The sequence below is a fragment of the Pseudonaja textilis genome, chromosome 1 (genome assembly GCF_049901715.1).
Source record: "Pseudonaja textilis isolate UNSWEBS1 chromosome 1, rPseTex1.2, whole genome shotgun sequence".
Taxonomy (NCBI): domain Eukaryota; kingdom Metazoa; phylum Chordata; class Lepidosauria; order Squamata; family Elapidae; genus Pseudonaja; species Pseudonaja textilis.
This window is the reverse complement of record NC_141990.1, coordinates 284,862,147-284,881,851: the sequence shown is the minus strand read 5'-3', so window position 1 is coordinate 284,881,851 and position 19,705 is coordinate 284,862,147. Positions and strand designations below refer to the sequence as shown.

The 19,705-nt window shown below is 37.4% G+C and overlaps 1 protein-coding gene across 2 annotated transcripts in view; it reads left to right on the top strand.

Moving 5' to 3' along the window:
- The first annotated feature begins 2,237 nt into the window (after positions 1-2,237).
- LTBP2 (latent transforming growth factor beta binding protein 2) overlaps positions 2,238-19,705 on the top strand; it is a 108,612-nt gene continuing 91,144 nt past the window's right edge. For both annotated transcript variants that reach the window (XM_026711717.2, XM_087921949.1), the window contains exons 1-2: positions 2,238-3,163; positions 9,913-9,983. In XM_026711717.2, coding sequence (XP_026567502.2) covers positions 2,646-3,163; positions 9,913-9,983 — 589 coding nt within the window. In that variant the 5' untranslated portion in view covers positions 2,238-2,645. The remainder of the gene's footprint in view (positions 3,164-9,912; positions 9,984-19,705) is intronic.

Here is a 19,705-nt window from a genome sequence, read left to right as displayed (position 1 = left end):
CTTAGACTGGGCAGCCCCTACTCATTATCTTATATCCAGAAATGAATCTCATCCATTGTACTAAGTGATGCACTGGAGCTACACCCTTTCCCAGTGGCAGAGGTAGCCTTTGGCCAATCTGGTAGAGTTTTGATAACCTTTCACCACCAAGCTTGTTGATATGTCAGTCTTATGTTGTCCTCTCTGAATATTGATATATCTATTGCTCTATCTGGACTGATAAGGCCATGGCCTGTCTCCAAGAAAGTCTATTATTTATTATTGAGTTTTCAGGCTGGTTGTCCTTCTTTAGTCCATCTGCTCCTTTTAAATATATCATCTTGTTCTCAACCTGTTTCTTATTTGAGTAAACCCAACTGCACCATTAATTGCATAAACAATTTATATAACTTGTTTATAACAAGATGAAAACAATATTAGTCTATACAATTTATGCTTCACTGAAGCCTGAACTAATGTTCATCATCTGCCATATTCTTCCAAATGCAAAGCCAAAATCAATACAAAATTTCAATAATGCCTTTAAACAATAATTTGCACATGCAAATTACCTCTTGTATAACAGTACGGTTTATTCCCTCAACAGAGTTAATCCTCCTAACTCTGTTGGGCAAACTTTGTCCAATACATTTATATATATTCATAAACATTTATCTATAATTTTCTTATCTCTGTTATCCTTATTTCTATTGTTCAACCATTTATACCAATTGTTCCAAACTTTGTAATATTCCAACTCTTCTTTATCCTTTAATTTTAGCATAAGTTTATCCATTTCAGCACAATCTAAAAAATTTTGAATTACTAATTCCTCTGAGGGCATGTTATTTTGTTTCCAACATTGTGCAAATGCTATTCTTGTTGCTATAAAACAAAATTTCTAAAGTTTAAAAATAGGCATTTAGCAAAGGAAGGGAGAAAAGATCTGCCCTTCAAAGGAAAACAAAAGTTTTGTGGCCCTGAGAAACTGAGGAACCCACTTCCAGATCTCAGGCAATCTGCCTTCTGACTTGGCACCTGCAAGAAGTTCAAAGACAATTGTCCTTCTGCTTTACAACATATGGAAAGAACCACTCCTTCAGATAGTCAGAGATTGAGTCATTTAGAGATTTCCATGCCCAAGCAAGCACCCAGAATTTAATATGAAAATTGATGAGCAACCCATGCAGTTTTTAAGAGGGCAGGTGTTACATGCTTCTGCTGGTTAATCTGAAGCCTGGCTGCCACATTATGTACCCATTTCAGTTTTCAAGTTTCCTTCTTTTAAGGGCATCCCCTATTATAATAAATTGATTACAAACTATTCCATGAATAAGAGTAGACAAATTAGAGTTTTCCAAGAAAGGCTGGAGTTGGTGAGTCAATCACAGCTGAAAGATCCTGCCATAGATGAACCAATTCTATTTTTCAAGGTATACATTATGAAACAACTTGCTTTGGGAGTTATCCATGCCATTTACATTTTTTATGCTGTGAGGTTACTTTAGTGGTTTAATTGTTAAATTTTTATGTGTGGTTAGATATTTGCAAACCATGGTGAATGGCAAAATAGTTAGTATATCATATTTAAATGTATCAATATACAAGCCAATAATTAAGATCCAGCTCTTTCTCCAACTGTAATATTGTCTTATCATTGTCTTATCTTTATACCTGCTTCTGGTTTTTAAGGGAAAGAATCAAATCAAACCTTATGATTAAGATAACAGTAGCCAAACCTTACATTATTGCTCAGCCTCAGTTCTTGTGTAAGTGCATCAAGAATTCTTCTGGCTTCTTCCTGGAAATGTAGAATATAGTAGCCTGGATTTCAATTTGCACAATCCCTGCTCTGCACTAAATCTAATATATGTCGTGGTTGGCATCAGGTCAGAGAAGAGAGACAATTACTTCTTTCACATGGATCATATATCTATTTATGTCTGCATCCATTTCACTTCTCTTTGGTTAAAGTTGTGCAAAAAAAAAAATCGTGCATGTGCTTCTGCTCAGAAAGCTTACCCAGAGACCTGCTGAGTTTGGGCGGTGTGTGTAAGGGAAAGGGGTGGAGGGAGAAAGAAACAAAAGCACACCAACTTTTTGCACAGGCTGTGAATGGGACTCCTTGGTTGCTCAAGAGTTAATGTTTTCTGTCTTGCAATTTGTTTTCCTCTGCCAAAGTGGGTGTTGCTGGAATGTGTTTTGTAAAGGGGGTGGTGGTGGTGTTACTGAACTATCTTCTGAACAGGGACGATGTCAGTATCAAAAAGACTCAAAAGGGGGAGGTTTCCAAAAATAAAATTGCCCGTCCTATCCAGAGCCAGGCAGTGCAAGAGGCAAAGGAGAAGGTGCTTGGAGCTGTCTGCAAGAATACCACGCACTCTGACAGCCACTGAGAGAAAACGAAGGGAGACCTCTAAGGCAGGGAACTGTTGCTCCTGGTTCAGGAACTGTTGCTCCTGGTTCAGGAAGATCTGTGCTGTTGCTCCTTTGGGCCTTGCTTTTTCATCTAGATAATAGGCATTACTGAAGCCACTTTTGGATGTACCTGAAGATGTGATTGGCTCTGCAATGCACCAGAGGGATTTAGCTGAAGGGACTTTTCTGCAAAGTCCAATTGTATTTGGTGTATGACTCTATTAATCTGACAAGAGTTTTCCTCTTGGATGGAAACCATGAGGAGTTCCTGGAACAGTTTTCTCCCATTAACTATAGCACTTTTTGTGGGGGTTGTGGACTGTCAGAGAGACCTTGCTGGGCAGCTGGATCCATATCCTTCTTTCAGGACAGATGCTGGAAACAGGGAAATGACACAGTTAAGGTTTCAGCAGAACCAAGGCAGGTTTGGACCAAGAACTAAGGTGCACAGTTTGTTCCAGGTACATGATTCTTCTTCTACATTGGATCATGTTCCTGTAACTCCTCAGATAAATGCTGCAGCTAATGCCCGGATGAGAATTCCAGCAGGAAGGGAACTTCGAAAACAAAATTCTGCTCCCACAGCCCACAAACTCCCATCTCTCACCAGTGTGAGATCTCAGAGCATCAATCCCAGAAGAAACACTGGTGTTCTGAGTAGAGGTCCTACTTTCCAGCAGAGAACACCATCGGTGAATCTTGTTCGGAATGGACCACGAACACGAGCAGCCCCACAAGTGCAGACTGCCAGAGGCCGGATGGTAGGGTAAGTGCAACCAGCGTTCTCCAGTTGTCATATAAGTGGGAGATCTGAGCACTCTTTGCTTATCTCCATATCAGTTTTACACTTATATTTTGATTTTAGACTTGATCAGTTCAGAATCATCCAGGTACAAATGCAGCCTAGAAAATGCCAATTTACTTCAAAAACAACATAGTCAAGAATACTGCTGCTGCTGAGGTCTCTGCAAGCCATCTATTGTATCAGAATCTAAGTGATTTAAGCTTAAGCTGTTATCCACATTTGCAACTCATTTGGGACCAAAAAGGCAAATTAAACCGGGAGACCGTGAGTTCTAGTCCCACCTTAGACATGAAAGTCAGCTGGGTGACCTTGGAACAACCATACACTCTCAGCACAACTCACCTCACAGAGTTGTCGTTATGAGAAAAATAAAAGGAAGAAAGAGCATGAGATATGTTTGGTACCTTGAATTGTTTATTAAAAATCATGACAGGCATAAACTGAAAAAATAAACATGAAGTATACAAGCACGCTCCATACTGCTGCCACAATTAAGCTATGAGAGGCCCAGTGATTCTTCTGCTTGAATAGAGCTGCTGTCAGCCACCCACCCACCCACCCAAATTTTATTTTCTGTTGGTTGCTTCATGCAAATTTGGCATAAGGAGTACTTACAATTGGAATAAATGAGAGAGAAATTCCATGGTATATTATAATTGCATTATGGTTTGCAGTAGTAAACTAAGCCACACTGTGCTGGGTTTAGTGGAACGGCCAAGTGTAGCTATGAATGAAATTTAAACAGAATGTGAATAGTGGTGGTAACCATGGTTTGTTGCTCAAATAAATCACAGTCTCATGTGTTATCTAGCATGAATGGATATATAGGTATACACCACTTCTCCTCTTGGCTTGCAGACATGCAGGCAGTGTGATGTATTAGTGTTGTTGTCTCTCTTTTTATGGATTTGCCCTCTTTTTTAGGATTGAGGGGACAGAAGATTTTTGTCCCCTTCTGTTCTTGTTATTTGTTTATAGTCTTTCTTTCACATAGTGCAGTGGCTAAATCTACATTCTACACTAAGCTAAGGTTTATTTTAATAATGGTTTGTTGAATAAACCACAATTGGCTAGGCGTATATATCATGCTTACCATAAACTGTAGTTTACAAACCAAAATAATTATGTTCACAAGTTTGGCTAAATTAAATTTAAAAAGTCACTTATAACACAGTCTTCCCCCACTCTGTTTGCTCTTGGATGCAAACTATTTATGCCTATTGCTGGGAATTTGCAAAATTGAAGGTGGGATATTGGAGGATACCTCAATCAGGGAAGGCCAAGTTTGCCTTGCAAGGATCAACAACTTTTTAAAGATAGTAGCCATTACTGCTCAATTTCATCCAAGGTTTCTTCCAAGTCTAGGTTTTAAAAAGAAAAACAATGGTAAATAAACATGATACATGAATAAGCAAGCCACCTATAATATCTGGGGAGTACAGAGAGTTTTGTTACAGATAACAGATATTCAGAGCTGAAAGGGAGCTAGTACGACACTTAGTCCAACCCCCCCCACCGCCCAAGTGGGAGACACCATTTCTGACAAATGGCAGTCCAATCTCTTCTTGAAAGTCTCAACTGATGGCGCTCCCACAACTTCCGAGGGCAAGTTATTCCATTGGTTGATTGTTCTCACTGTCAGAAAGTTTCTCCTTATTTCCAGGTTAAATCTCTCCTTGTTCAGTTTCCATCCATTATTCCTTGTCTGGCCTTCAGGTGCTTTAGAAAATAGCTTGACCCTTCCTCTCTGTGGCAGCCCCTCAAATATTGGAAGACTGCTATCATGTCTCCCCTGGTCCTTCTCTTTACTAGACTAGCCATGCCCAGTTCCTGTAACCATTCTTTGTATGTGAGACACAGCTATCCGATTCATTATTTTAAATATTTTTAAAACATAATTTGAAAGTCAGGGGACCTAATTTAAGGGTTAACTGTACCTAGGATATAAAAATCTAGATGGGTAGTAGATGTCTAAAAAAACAAATTTTTATAGCCCAGATGTGGTAGCTTGTACTTAAAGCTCGTGGAGAGATTAACAATAAATTAGGTGTAAATTTAAAAAGCATTTTTGAGAAAAAGAATGTTTTAGAAAAAACACATTCGTATAGAAAAGGAGTGCAAATGTCTTTATTTAATATTATCTAATATTAATGCCATCATAATAGTTCAGGATGCAAAGTCTCAAAGAATCTATTGGAATATCTTACCCAACGTTTCTCAACCTTGGCAACTTGAAGATTTGCAGGCTGGAGGATTCTGGTAGTTGAAGTCCACACATCTTAAATTTGCCAAGGTTGAGAAACACAGATGTCACCAGACAGAATAAAGCAAAGCTCTTTTCACTGGGGCCCATTCAGTACATCTCAGGGGGAAATGTGGTCTGTCAGAGAAAACCAGGGGTGGGATTCAAATTTTTTAACAGCCGGTTCTGTGGGCATGGCTTAGTTGGTGGGTGTGGCTTGGTGGTCATGTGACTGAGTGGACATGGCTTGATGGTCATGTTATTGGCTGGGCGTGGCCAACTCAATATCACTCACATCGAGGCATGCATCTCCTCACCTGGCCTTTCATGACTGTGGGGATGCTGCAACAGTCGTAAGTGTGAAAAATGGTCATAAGTCACTTTTTTCAGTGCCATTGTAATGGTCACTGGAATGGTCACTCCACCCAAGCAAAGTACCAGCAAAGGAGGGGAAAAAAACTCCAGAGAAGTTCCTGAGACAGGAAATCTAGTCCTGCCAAGTATGTAATAAGGATTAACAGAGAGGCAGTTTCTGTAAGCAACACCAGAATGTTTCCTTCCTGCCTTCCTTACTGGATTAAGCCAGTAATTTCTTCTAACAACTGATTCTCCAAACTGCTTAGAATGTTAACAACCGGTTCTAGCGAACTGGTAGAATCCCACCCCTGGCGAAAACTATTTCCTTATGGAGGTGTTTTGATGTAATGTGTCATTGACGTTCTGCTTGAGTATGAACCTCATGTGGATTTAACAGCTGTTTTTAGAAACCTTGGATTTTACTATATGGAATTTACAAAAAACTAATTTTTATTGAATTTAAAGACAAATGTCGTAAAGGAAAACATAGATTCAAATTTATGTACCACGTATTGCACCAGATGGGGATCCCAAATCGATGGATCCAAGGATGCTCAGATCACGTCTGAAAGGGAATATGAATGAAGGAAAGTGAACCACTTTAATGTCCATTGCAGGAAGTGGCTATGCCTTTCTGCCTTACATATAATCTGAGAATTATAGACAGTTCTGTCCCATTTCTAACTTTGTCAATCTATTTAAGACCATATTTGTTTTGAAAACTCCATACAAAAGTTATCTACATTTCCTGCAAATTTATAAGGAATCTATATCTTTATTATGACAGCCTACTATTTAATCAGCACTTATAACCATGATAAACTTTTTGAAAATGCTTTACCATGACCCTCTTGCTAAGCTTGTGGACTGACCCAAATTCATTCTGTTGGCATTCATGCCTAAGGCAGGCTAGAACTTATGATCTCACAGCTTCTAGTCCAGTACCTTTAATCATTACACTTATAATCAGTCTTAATCTGAGTCATCTGACTGTTTCATTCATATTTGGAAAAGCTAATTGCACCAAATTGTTTTTATTTTAAAAATAATAGCTACATAGAAGAGAATAGAACCTATGGTGTAGCGAGGGGGAATTCATATTTTTTTCTGCACCATAATCCTAACAAAACTATGTTACTGCACTAATCTTGATATTTTAATCCTGGTTCGTTAAACTACAGTAACAATTTCATATAAAATGCTAAGCTGTAAATTGACACTTACAAACTACAGTACATGGTTTGGTTTACCCTTTATACAAAACCAGAATGAAACAAACAGCACAATGTGTGCAGCATATGAATCCAGCCAATGTCATCTTTACAAATGTCCCTCAGCTTCAATGCTCTTCAATTTATGTCTGATAATCCTAGTTTCTTACCGGTACATCAGTTTACAGAAGTATATTCAGAAACCAAGAGTCCACTCTGTGGACCAAACTAGTCATATTTACCAATTTGTAAAATTGGGTCAGCTGTTCAATCAACCTAAATAAATGTATAGTATAGGATGCCATGGGGCCATAGCTCTTCATCCACTTCTTTCTGTGCAAGCCCAATTTTTTAGTATTTAAAAAATGGAACCATCTCTCTCCTCCCTTCCCCCAAAAGGACTAGGAAGCTGTTTCATCTAGAAAAGCACAGGTGGGTAGGAGCTGTTCCATTCCCAACTTTGGAAGAACAATTGGAACCAGGTGGAACTTTGCTGTCTTGCCATCTGTACTGCTAAGCAGACATTCGGAGAAGAACATGCCACAAAGGCAGCTCATCTTGTTAACTTCTTCTAGGAGCATCACCCTTCTTTAAACTGTAAACATGTGGTGATCCTCAAAGCAGCAGGAATTTATTTTGCATTCTTTCTGAGGCAACAAAAACCATACACTGTTCAAGTCATTCAAACGTTGAGAAAATTATTTAACTGCAACCAGATGCTCAGAAGGTTGGTGTAGTAGAGGAAAACCAACATTTGCTTTAGTTTTCCCTGGATTTCAGCATAGTCCCAGTCTCAGAGCCCTGTTAAAATTCTCTACCCTCAGCAAAATGGACCTTTCCTTTTCTTCTAGTCAATAGTAGTCCAGATCACATAGTTCTCTAATTTGGAACTCTGGTGGAGCAGTTTCATGCATGATGCATTTTGGAAAACCACTTAAGGTTTTTGAAGGTTTATATGAATATGTACTTTGTAAATGAAAAACATTTTATTTGGATATATGTCTATGTTTTATTGGGTTTATTTGTTAGTCAGGGCTAGAAATTGAGTAGAAAGGCAAGTATAACTGGAATAAATAATGTAAGAAAGCTAAATTTCAGACTTCATTTAAACGTTTGCCTTTACTCTGGAGCTGCTACATTTATAGCTAGAATTTTAATAATTATATATATAATGGCAATGGGTACGGCTCTTTGGCATTCAATATTAAAAATACATGTAGGCATTCTTTCTTCAGTTGGGTAAAGATTTATTAAATTGTCATCTCTCTGTATGAATCACTATTCCTTATTGAAATAAGAAGTACATTTAGCATGATTTACTTTTATATGCTAGTTTTGCTTTTTATTATTCTAAAAAAATTGAATTATTGTCAGGTTTGTGCGCTTCCAGCTTTAATTCAGAAAAAAATATGACAAGTCACCAGAAAATTATGAAAATACTGTTCTAAGATAAAATCTTACCAATGAAAACCCAATCTGTAAGTGTGTTTAATGCTAAAGAGAATAATTAGGTTTTAGCAATGTAGTTTTCCTTTCAATGAGCATGAAGGGTTAGTACATTTGCCAAAATTCTGGAGTTTATTCCCTTTGGAACATAAAGTCTTTAGCATGAAGTCAGCAGGAGTTGACTTCTTTATTCAGGGGTTTTAATTTTTATTTAACTTGATGTACTGCCAATGTCTCTCAGTGGTTTACAACTAGGTCTGTTTTCTGGGCAGGGTGAATGGTGCTGCCTATGGAAATTTGTCAGATTATGCCAGCAATCTGAGTTAGAATGAAAAGTGTTTTCTTCCTTTGTAAGTCATTTGTTACAAATTTATAACAATCAAATTAGCAAATCCAACATGAATAGGAGGCTATGGTTGGTTAGTGTAATATGGTGGTCAATATGCTGGACAGACTCAGCTTTTAGTTTGCTCTTAGGCATGGAAACTTACTGGGGAAACTTTGAACCAAGGACTCGCTCTCAGCCCAAGCTCTGTGTCTTGTCTGGTATGAAAGGTGGACATAGTAATTTTAAGATAGATAACTTCAACTCTCAGAATTCTTCAGCCAGCATGGGTTTGAAAAACACTGCTTTATGATATGGTCATGCCAGCAGGCATCTAAAGGAGAAAAATGCTGGATTCATACATTGGACTAAGCCAAAGTTTGATTAGTTTTGACTATGTACAGTATTTCTCAAACTGTGGTCACCCACAATTATAAAATGGAGGGATTTACAAGCATCAAACTTGAAAGAGAAGAAAGACTGAGATTGTTAATCTCAATGCAAGTACACCAGGAGACAAAATATTGCAACCTGACAGAGTTTTTCAAACCGCAGCATTTTAATAACTGCAGCATTTTAAGTATTTTTTAAAAAATAATTTTTCTCTTTCTCAGATGGCAATAGTTAAGACACATTTGAGGGTAATGATACTTTTCTCCTTTACGGAAACAGGAAACTTTCCTTATCATTACCTTATTCTTTTAATAAAACAAATAGAAAGTTGTCATGCTGTAAAAGAAGGCATGTACCTTTACTAACATCTCATTTGAAGCAAAATTTCTGGCCAGACAATGTTCTCAGCAGGATGGTAGAGAGCATCTTTGAGAAATTAATTTGTGGGATATACTAATTGTGCAAATGCCAATTCAAATTTATAATAGAATTCCAAATTACGATTTGATTCAGAATATCAGATCAACTTGGATTCAGAAAAAAAACCCAATTCTCTACACAGGCAAAATTGCTGGAATATTCCAAACCAGTCCAAAGGATCCTGTTGATTTCAGCATTCAAACTGATTCCCTCATTCAGTGCAGAAAGTAGTTTTCAAAAATACTCACAGCTGAATAGCTTGCTTTGTTTTCAGAAAGTTTCAGATTATTAAATCTTGTCATTTGTAACTATTTAGACCAAATGTCTGTGGGGGACAATGCTGCTCAGGATGGACAACGGCTCCTAGAACAAATCGATGTATTAAACGTGAGTATAAAATTGTTACAACTGCTATTATCACAATTGCATATGAAATTGCACAATATATACAAGGCATAAAATAAAAACCCCAGTTTCAAGGGGTTGGATAGACTATATTGATAATAGTGAATGGACAAACAAAGGATGGGATAGAAGAAAGATGGCAGTAGTTTTTGCAAGCCAAATCTATTTGGAGTTTCCATGCTAGATAGAATTGGTCATAGAATGGTTTTTATCATATATGCTTTAGCATTGTCTGTTTGGAAGATACTTGAGAAAGTATATCCAGTGTTAGCAATAAAATTTTGCTTCATTTTGTGGACCTGATGGACCTGAGTTTCTTGTAACCATGATGTTGCTTTTGAAATTTTACATAGATTCCAGATTAGCTTTGGCTATGTTATGATTATTATTATGAGGTACAAAACTTTTTGTGATGGCACTGTAGCATTCCTAGGAATTTTAGTGGCTGTACCTGGTGGAGATTTACATTCTACTACCTTATCAGTGAACTGTCCTGGCTAGATCAGTTCACACCTAAACTAAAATTCGCATTCAAAAACAGAAAAGTGTAACCATGCTAAGCATGATTTTGAGGCAGGAATTGGTACAAAATTGAATTTAGTAATGATACTTCTTGGCTATGTTTGCACAAAGTACTTAAACAGGTCAGTTAAAAATGTAGCAGCAGCATTGCAGAGCAAAGTTTGACTTATACCTTTAGTTAATTTTTTTTTTTGCTGTTTAAATCTAATCCTTTTTTATCAGTTTAAATCGTGGGTGTCAAACTCATTCACGTCACAGGCTGGATTGTGATGTATTGTGATGTTTTTTGCCTTTGTGGAGCTGTGGTGGATATGCCCTGTGTGTAATGTATCTGGCCTGTGGGCTGCCAGTTTGACAGGCTTGCTTTAAATTCTGTTCCATTGCATAAACACAAATATCTTTCTAAACAAATTAAGTACAGCTGGTCCTCAAGTTATAACCATAATGGGCTCTGCCCATTATGATTATATAATGGCCGTAAAACCATTTTATGATGTTTTTACAGTGGTCATTAAGCAAACACGCAGTTCACTATGGGCATGGTTTTTCTGAAAATTGGAAGTGCTGGGTTTCAGCAAAATCCTCATAATGTGACTGCAGAATGCAGATATAAATATAAAAATGCAGATATGTTGCTGAGTGCCTCATCTCAGTATTTTGGATCCAGGTCATAAGCCTCCTTTTTCAGGTGGGTCATAACCTCAGACAGTTACTAAGCAACCAGGAGACTAGAGGCTAAATCATATGAAGAACGGTTGCTATAACTGGGTATGTCTAGTTTGATGAAAAGGAGGACTAGGGGTGACATGACAGCAGTGTTCAAATATCTCAGGGGCTGCCACAAAGAAGAGGGAGTCAAGCTATTCTCCAAAGCACCTGAAGGCAGGACAAGAAGCAACAGTGGAAACTAATCAAGGAGAGAAGCAACCTAGAACTAAGGAGAAATTTCCTGACAGAACAATTAATCAATGGAACAACTTGCCTCCAGAAGTTGTGAATGCTCCAACACTGGAAGTTTTAAAGAAGAGATAGGACAATCATTTGTCTGAAATAACATATGCTTTCCTGCCTGAGCAGGGAGTAGGACCAGAAGACCTCCAAGGTCCTTCAAACTCTGTTATTCAATAGTAAGGATTATCAGTGTGTGAATACAGTTAAGGAGTACCAGTATGTGAGTACAGCTACTGTCTACCTTTTGTAGTTTCCTGCTTACATGAATTTCAAATCACAGATACTGCCAATGGGAAGAAAATAATACGGTTTATGTGAAGAAAGAAGCAGTCATATCAACAGTTTTTCAATAAAGGTGTGATTCTGATTAGCTCCATAACAAGTGGACAATTAACAATTATCACATTAAAATCGGTGAAAATAGTGAAGCAGCATTTTTCATGACTCAGACCATACTCAGGGGATAAAATAAAATCTTTTTTAAAAAGTTGTCAGGCAATTACTTTCCAAGGATTGAACTTTTAAAGAGGTTCAGTCTAGAGGGCTTACTCTAAAGCTGAATGGTGCTAAATATCTCCACTTTGTAGCTTCCATTAGACTCTCCCTATGGAACCTCTCTCCCTTTCCACTCTTAGGTTATTACTTCACCTATTCCTTTTTAAGTTTTAAACATGGGATCTTGTAAACTAGAACCTCCTGCTAGGCCATTTACTTCTGCTATATTAATCAGGAAGGGAAAAGTATGGAGTGATTTACAGGAAAATAGGCCCATAAGGAGATGCTGATGAAATCATTAACCATATGGAATAGAATTGGGGATGCAGTTAATTACACCACAAATCAGAGCAACTTTTCCATTATTAGTTCATTGTTCTAATCTCTGCATCCAGTCATGCTTTTAACTTTCCACACTCAGCAGTCCTCCAAGTCACAGTGGAACAGTAAAGAAGCGCTTGATTTCTCTAGTGTTTCTAGCCAGCACTTGATGTTTGCAAAGGTCATAGTTCTCTGCAGTGTAATAAGTCAGAACAGCTACAATCTCCAGTCCAGTTTAAGGTTTCTGAATTACTTTTGTATTACTTTTTCTTTCAGCTCAACTAAAGAAAAAACAGTTAGCTACCTGTAAATATAGATTGTAGTTGCATTATTTGAGATCCTCGGGTATGTTCTTATGAACAGTAGTTTGTAGATTTGGCTATGTTTATTATACAGTAAAATATGTACCATCATACTCCTTATCAGGGGATGCTGTAAGATGCAAAGTATCTCTATATGTCAGACCAAACTAGAAAACTAGGTCATGCACACCCATATACTTTTATTATTTTATAATATTAAAGTAACAAAATCTTGCAAGTTTAAATGTACTTTCCCAATCCCACTTTATCTTCATGAGAACTTGGTGGGGTCTTGTCTGAGTTGTTTTCTAGATTGCAGTTCTGCCCTGGACTTGAGTTTCCTTCATCTGATCATTCCTTCATCTGATCATTTCTTCCACCTGTTCCTGAAGAATATTCCTTCTGCCCATTGTTCTCCCCTTGCAGACCATACTGATTCCATCTATCCATAACTTATACAGATGGTTATGCATACATCGGCTTTTGTTCTTTAAACACTTCTTCTTCTCTTAATAATCTCAGTTCCATCTAATCAGTCTTTCAATTCTACTCTTTGATATATCACTATCATGCATGTCTGTACATTGTTCTTTTGATTTCATGTCAAATTAATCCCATTTATTCAGTCCACTTCATATTTTTATTTGACTAAATTAAAATTCATAAATAGTGTGACAAGCTTTTAAAGATCTACAAAAATTCTAAATCAGAAACATGTTCAACAAGGCATTAAAATGACAGGGAGAACTTTTACTATCAAAGCCTGAAGTAATGATTTTCATCATGATCCTAAAATGAGATGTGGGACAAAGTTGCAGGTATGTTCTAAATAATTGAAAAGCTTGCATGCTATTTTCAGAATTTGAGTTGGCTTAATAAAGGTGTTGCTCTAATATAGACTTTGAAATATTATCTATTCCACATATGTAGTACAAATAACAATTGTGTTGTTTTTACTGATTAATAAAGTTGCATAAATAAATATTCCTAAAAGGCTCCAGCTGGTTCCCAAGATACCTTAAATATAAACTCTTTGAAGTATTACCAGCAGTTACCAGGCTCCTTAGCACAAACATAGCAAGAATATGGCTAGATGAGAATTTAATACATCAAAGCATTAAAGTTGATTTTCTTTTGTCAATACAGTATAAAGTGATTTTTGCCCTTATAACTGTAATAATTAATTATGGCACTTCATTTCTCTGCCTTTTCCATGGTTTAATGGAAACTTTGCTTTGTATATTTCCAATTTGGACCTAAGCAATAAAGGAGGAAGAAGGTACAGTAACTTAGACTATAAAGGGGCCCATTTGACTTTCATCTATATGACTATCCTCTATCCTCTTTAACTATCCGATGAACTATAGTGAGGGCTGAATATTGTGCTTGCTGCTTAAAGTAATAAGAGCCTCTTAACACTTAACTATATTCCTTTTCTTTTTTTCTCTGATCTCATTGTTCTTTCTCCTCTTGTCTTTTAATAAACCTTTTGAACTGTTTCTTCATAGTTGTTGCTTCTCAAAATCTTGGCTGATTAAAGTCTTCCACTTGCTCCGGATGTGCCAAAGCTTACGCCAGAGAATTGCCAATTCCACCTTTTACAAGCAGGAGTCCAAGAATTAACAATGGGTCCAGGGGAAGGTGGGAGAATGGGCTCTTATCCTCCCTGGCAAAGCTGCTCCTGAATGTTATTGTCAGGAGATTAGGAAACAAGTTATAGGCAGTACAGGGGATTGGGGGAACTGTAATGAGATTAGAAATTGTTATTGATTAAACCTTTATAATTAGCTATTAAAGTTTCCGATTTCCCACCAGGATAGTGCCTGGCAACTGCTTAAGGAAAAGAGAGAATATTGTAATTTTATGGAAACTGACTCAACTATTTTTCAAATGTATAGGAATTGAAGTGAAATTTGTGGTGTGGGTTTGAACACAAATAGTGCGCACAGAAATACACGTGTATCTGGGGGAAATAAATGTACAAAATATACTATGGCATATACGGGAAAGGTGTTTGTGCAAAATGTCTATAGAGTTATAATGATTTGTAGATACATTTTCACTTGACCTTAAAAAAAAACAAATGCTTCCACTGATGTGAAAATTAATTGGAAAATGAAAGAAACTAACATTGCCTCACTAATGACTTATAGCAGCGGGTAATGAAGCCAGATAATTATTTGAAACCAAACCAAACCAAATACGTGATGCATTTACACCATTGCCAAATATGTCTTCCTGTATAATATTTGTTTAACACAAATGGCGTACCTTTTAAATAATCAAACTCCCTGGCGTCCCTCTGTTTCGGTAATTCTTGAGAGAAAAAGATAGCAGTGAGTGCAATTGTCCATGTGAATACACTGTACTAAATGGTTCTGGCAGGAGCTTATATCAAGTAGCAGTTGATGTATTTTGATGGAATCAGACTGAAGGGTCCCTGAAGACAGATGATGTCCAGAATCTTTTTTGCATAGGACTTTTGGAATGGGAGTGAGGCAGTCATGTGTTAAACTGGGATCTCTGCTTTCCTTCAAGCACCAAGAGAAGAGTGAAAGAAGCCTGTGAGTGCTAGAAATGGGGAAAAAGAACAGGGAGCTCTTTTAAGTTGCTGTGGGTTCCCCAGGAATTCTAATGAGGGAAAGAAATCTGTTGGGACTCCTTGCTGTATAAGCTCGATATCTTGTACTCAATTGTATATTTGTATCTCTATCCCTCTATGTAAACTATATGCCAGGGATGATCATTAATGCACAGTGGTCTTATTACGGGTAAATCCTTGGAGATCTTGAGAGGTGGGCAATGAATTGAACCAACAAAATCTGAAAACTTCCGCTTTGATGGTTTATTAGACCAATTGGGAAGATTCCATTGCAAAATTTATACTATTTCAGTGGGTTGAGAAAAATCACCATTAAAAGATATATAAATTCAGTCAAGGACTCCCTGGACTCATAGCTGACTTCTTGGGGTTGTCGCTGTTGTTGTTTTGGCCTAGGTCCAGGAAAATAGAAAAGGTGATTTTCCAGCTATTTTTTCTTAATGTTATAACTCTGACTTGCTGTAATTCATCCTCTTGGTGAGAAGTTAAAAGATTGTTAGCTGCTCTTCCTGATTTTGGTTTACTTGGTTGCTGGAAGTAACTACCATTTGAAAACTTTGTAGTTTATGTCCAGAACCATATGAATAAGCGATGAATACTCATGGCTGAAACTTTTTTTCTCTTCCCCCCATCCATCCATAGAACAGAGTAATTGCTTAATGAAGTGTGTGTGTGTGTGGGGGGGGGGGGGGAAATAAAACCAATCTCTGTAGGCAAACTCTCCTATGCATGTTTTTTTCTCCCCTCCCTTCACAGAGCAGAGATATTGGAAGGGAAAGAATTAAAAGACACCAAGTAGGCATGCAATGGGAAATAACAAAGCTCTTTTGTAGTGCACTTTGGGCTGCTGGTGCCCCCAAATTCCTTTTCATGTATATTCCCCATTGTATGCCATTGTATGGCTGTTTACTCTCTTGTAATCCCTTCCTTTCCAATTAATGTAAATACAAACATTAACTCTCTTCTTGTTAATTATCCCAGTACCCTGGTGAGCCTTCCAACCGATGGAGGAGTGGTTAAGGGGCAAAGGAAAAGAAAAGTATGAAACTGATTAATTCTGTCAGTTACGGGCAGGAGTATTAGCAGTTCAGCAATTTGATTCTCACTGGCTCGAGGTTGACTCAGCCTTCCATCCTTCCAAGGTTGGTAAAATGAAGACCCAGATTGTTGGGGATAATATGTCAACTCCGTAAACTACTTAAAGAGGGCTATAAAGCACTGTGGTATATAAGTCTAAGTGCTGTTGCTATTGCCCTGTCCCCTTGGGAGTATTCCAAAGGGAGGGGGAGGGGGGAAAGGAAAGCACAGTCATGGTCATGTGATTTCTCACTTAACGACTGCTTTAAATGACAATAGAACTGTCAGAGGATAATTGAAGATTACATATATGGAGGAAATGGACCCAACTCCTTATCATCAGTTAAAAAATTAGGTTCAAGGGCTTGGTGTACAGGTTCTTATGAAATAATTATAGAAAATGCTAACTAGCTGATTAGGCATCTGTGCTACAGGTAGTTCTCTCAGCCATATGCCTTCAGGGAATAGATTCATAAAAGAGAAGAGTAGATAGAAGTAGTTAAAATATAAGTACCAGAAGAAAGCATGGAATGAGCTGGGAGTTTCTAAATGGTTGTTTATTTCTGACTTTTTGAGCACCCCTCGTACCTTCAGCATTCTTCTCCAGCTATTAACAGGTGCATCCATCATGTGCAAGGCACAGCCTTTTTACTGGTACTGTCTCACACCATTTTAAAACCAAGCCCCATTCTCTTAGTGCTTCATAAGTTTCTTTTCCAAATCACACCACGAGCATACCAAAGCCTCCCAGGCCTGGTGAGGGAGTAGGCTGAGGCCTCTTGGGTCTAGCAGGGTGGGGAGCAGGTTGAAGCTTCTCAGGCCATGGCAGCTTTACACAACTCTGCAGTACTCCCCAACTCACACAAGGACTGCACTGGGTCTTGAAAGACCTCTTACGCTCCCACTTGAGGTATCTCTATAGTCTTTATCCAGAACTCCATCTTCTTGACCTGCAAGATTACTTAATGATCTCCACTGGGAATGCTAGGATTGTAGTCATTGAATGAAGTGGTCACATGATGTCTTGCTTAACAACTACTTTGCTTAACTGAAATTCTGGTCTTCATTTTGTTTATTGAGAACTATCTGTACGCCAAATTCTTTTTGTTTACCTCAGTATATACAATAAGTTTTGGAGTCTTGATTTCTTAGATCTTTTTAATAAGACTGTTAATTCTACTGTGATATTTTTAAATTTTAATGACTGTCTTTTACTTTCTGTTATTGTTTTACTTTATATTTTATTCATCTATTGCCAAGTCGTATGTCTTTTTCCTCATCCTATATCTGTAGTTTGATTTGTTTTCTAAGCAAAATTAATTATTTTTTAAAATGAAATGTTATTTCAGAATTCAGCAATCTTGACTTACAAACACAACTGAGCACAAAATTTATGTGGCTAAGCAAGACAGTTGTTACAAGTCGAGAACTACCTGTAGTGATAATGATCCTTTGCCACTGAAACATCACAAGCAAAAGGAAAAATGAGGAAATTGTATTCTGAGAGAGTGACTGTTAAATATAAAAAAGGACTTGATTTATAAATTATTTGTTTCAGTTTGAGGAACTTCGAATCTCCAGATCATAACACACATGATAAAGCTATAGGAGGACTTCTTACGATGCTTTACTAAAGTATATGTTGAGGATTCATAAAAATATTTAAGAGCAAATATGAGGTAATATCTGTTGCTAATTTGGAAGAACTTCCAAAATCAGATCAAGACTTACATACTTTGTTACATTGCAGATGATAAAGAAGCTGGATCATCTGAAATGGCTGGTTCTGTGCTAGAGTAGAATAGAATAGAATAAAATAGAATAAAGATTAGAATAGAATAGAATAGAATAGAATAGAATAGAATAGAATAGAATAGAATAGAATAGAATTCTTTATTGGCCAAGTGTGGTTGGACACACAAGCAGGGATAGGATTCAATTTTTTTAACAACCGGTTCTGTGGGCGTGGCTTAGTTGGTGGGCATGGCTTGGTGGTCATGTGACTGGGTGGACATGGCTTGATGGTCATGTTATTGGCTGGGCGTGGCCAACTCAATATCATTCACATCGAGGCATGCATCTCCTTGCCTGGCCTTTCATGATTGTGGGGATGCGGCAACAGTCGTAAGTGTGAAAAATGGTCATAAGTCACTTTTTTCAGTGCCATTGTAACTTCCACACAAGCAAAATACCTGCAAAGGAGGGAAAAATAACTCCAGAGAAGTTCCTGAGACAGGAAGTCTAGTCCTGCCAAGAATGTAATAAGGGTTAACAGAGAGGCAGTTTCTGTAAGCCGCACCAGAATGTTTCCTTCCTGCCTTCCTTACAGGATTAGGCCAGTAATTTCTTCTAACAACCGGTTCTCCGAACTGCTTCGAATGTTAAAAACCGGTTCTAGCGAATAGGTGTGAACTGGTAGAATCCCACCCCTGCACACAAGGAATTTGTCTTGGTGCATTTTCTCACAGTGTACATAAAAGAAAAGATACATTCATCAAGAATCATAAGGTACGACACTTAATAATAGTCATAAGCAATAAAATCATACTAGGAAACAGTCAATATAAATTGTAAGGATACAAGCGACAAAGTTACAGTCCTACAGTCAGAAGTGGGAGGGAATGGGTGATAAGGAGTGATGAGAAGATTAACAGTAATAGTAGTGCAGACTTTGTAAATAGTTGAACAGCGTTGAGGGAATTATTTGTTTAGCAGAGTGATGGTGTTTGGGAAAAAACTGTTCTTGTGTCTAGTTGTTCTGATGTGCAGTGCTCTATAGCATCGTTTTGAGGATAGTAGTTGAAACAGTTTATGTCCGGGATGTGAGGGATATTGCTAATTTGGATGTTTCTGTTCTGCTGCTTTGCTTGGTCAGTTCCTGCTCTGTTTGGGTCAATATTCTATGCAGTTGACTTGCACAGTCCAAATGTGGAAAGCAGGAGCAAGAAAAGCATTTTTAAAACAAATATTTTATTATATTTCATAAACAAGTATTAAAATGCAAACTAACATAAAGGGGAAGAGGGGAGGGGAATAACTGGACAAGTTAAAATGTGACCCAGAAATACATCAAACATATATAAAATAAAAATGACCTTCAACTTTATTCATTTCAATTTTTCTCTAATTCAAATAAAATTAAATATTTAAATTGTATTAAAATGCTAATAGTCAGCATTCTAGAAAAGCAGGAGCAACACTTGAGAATGACAGTTTGGATTTGGCTGTCAAATTTTCCAAGAGATTTGGGGTAATATAAATTATTAAGGGAGGGGAGTGTTGCTCTTGCTATAAATCTGTCAGCTACCTTCTCAATCTGTAAATGTGCAGATAAAAGAATCCTTGCAGAGATAGGTCTCCAGTGTGTTTTCTACAAAAAGACTTGATTATGCAGAAAATCCCACTGTTCGAGGAACAATGTGACATATTGTATT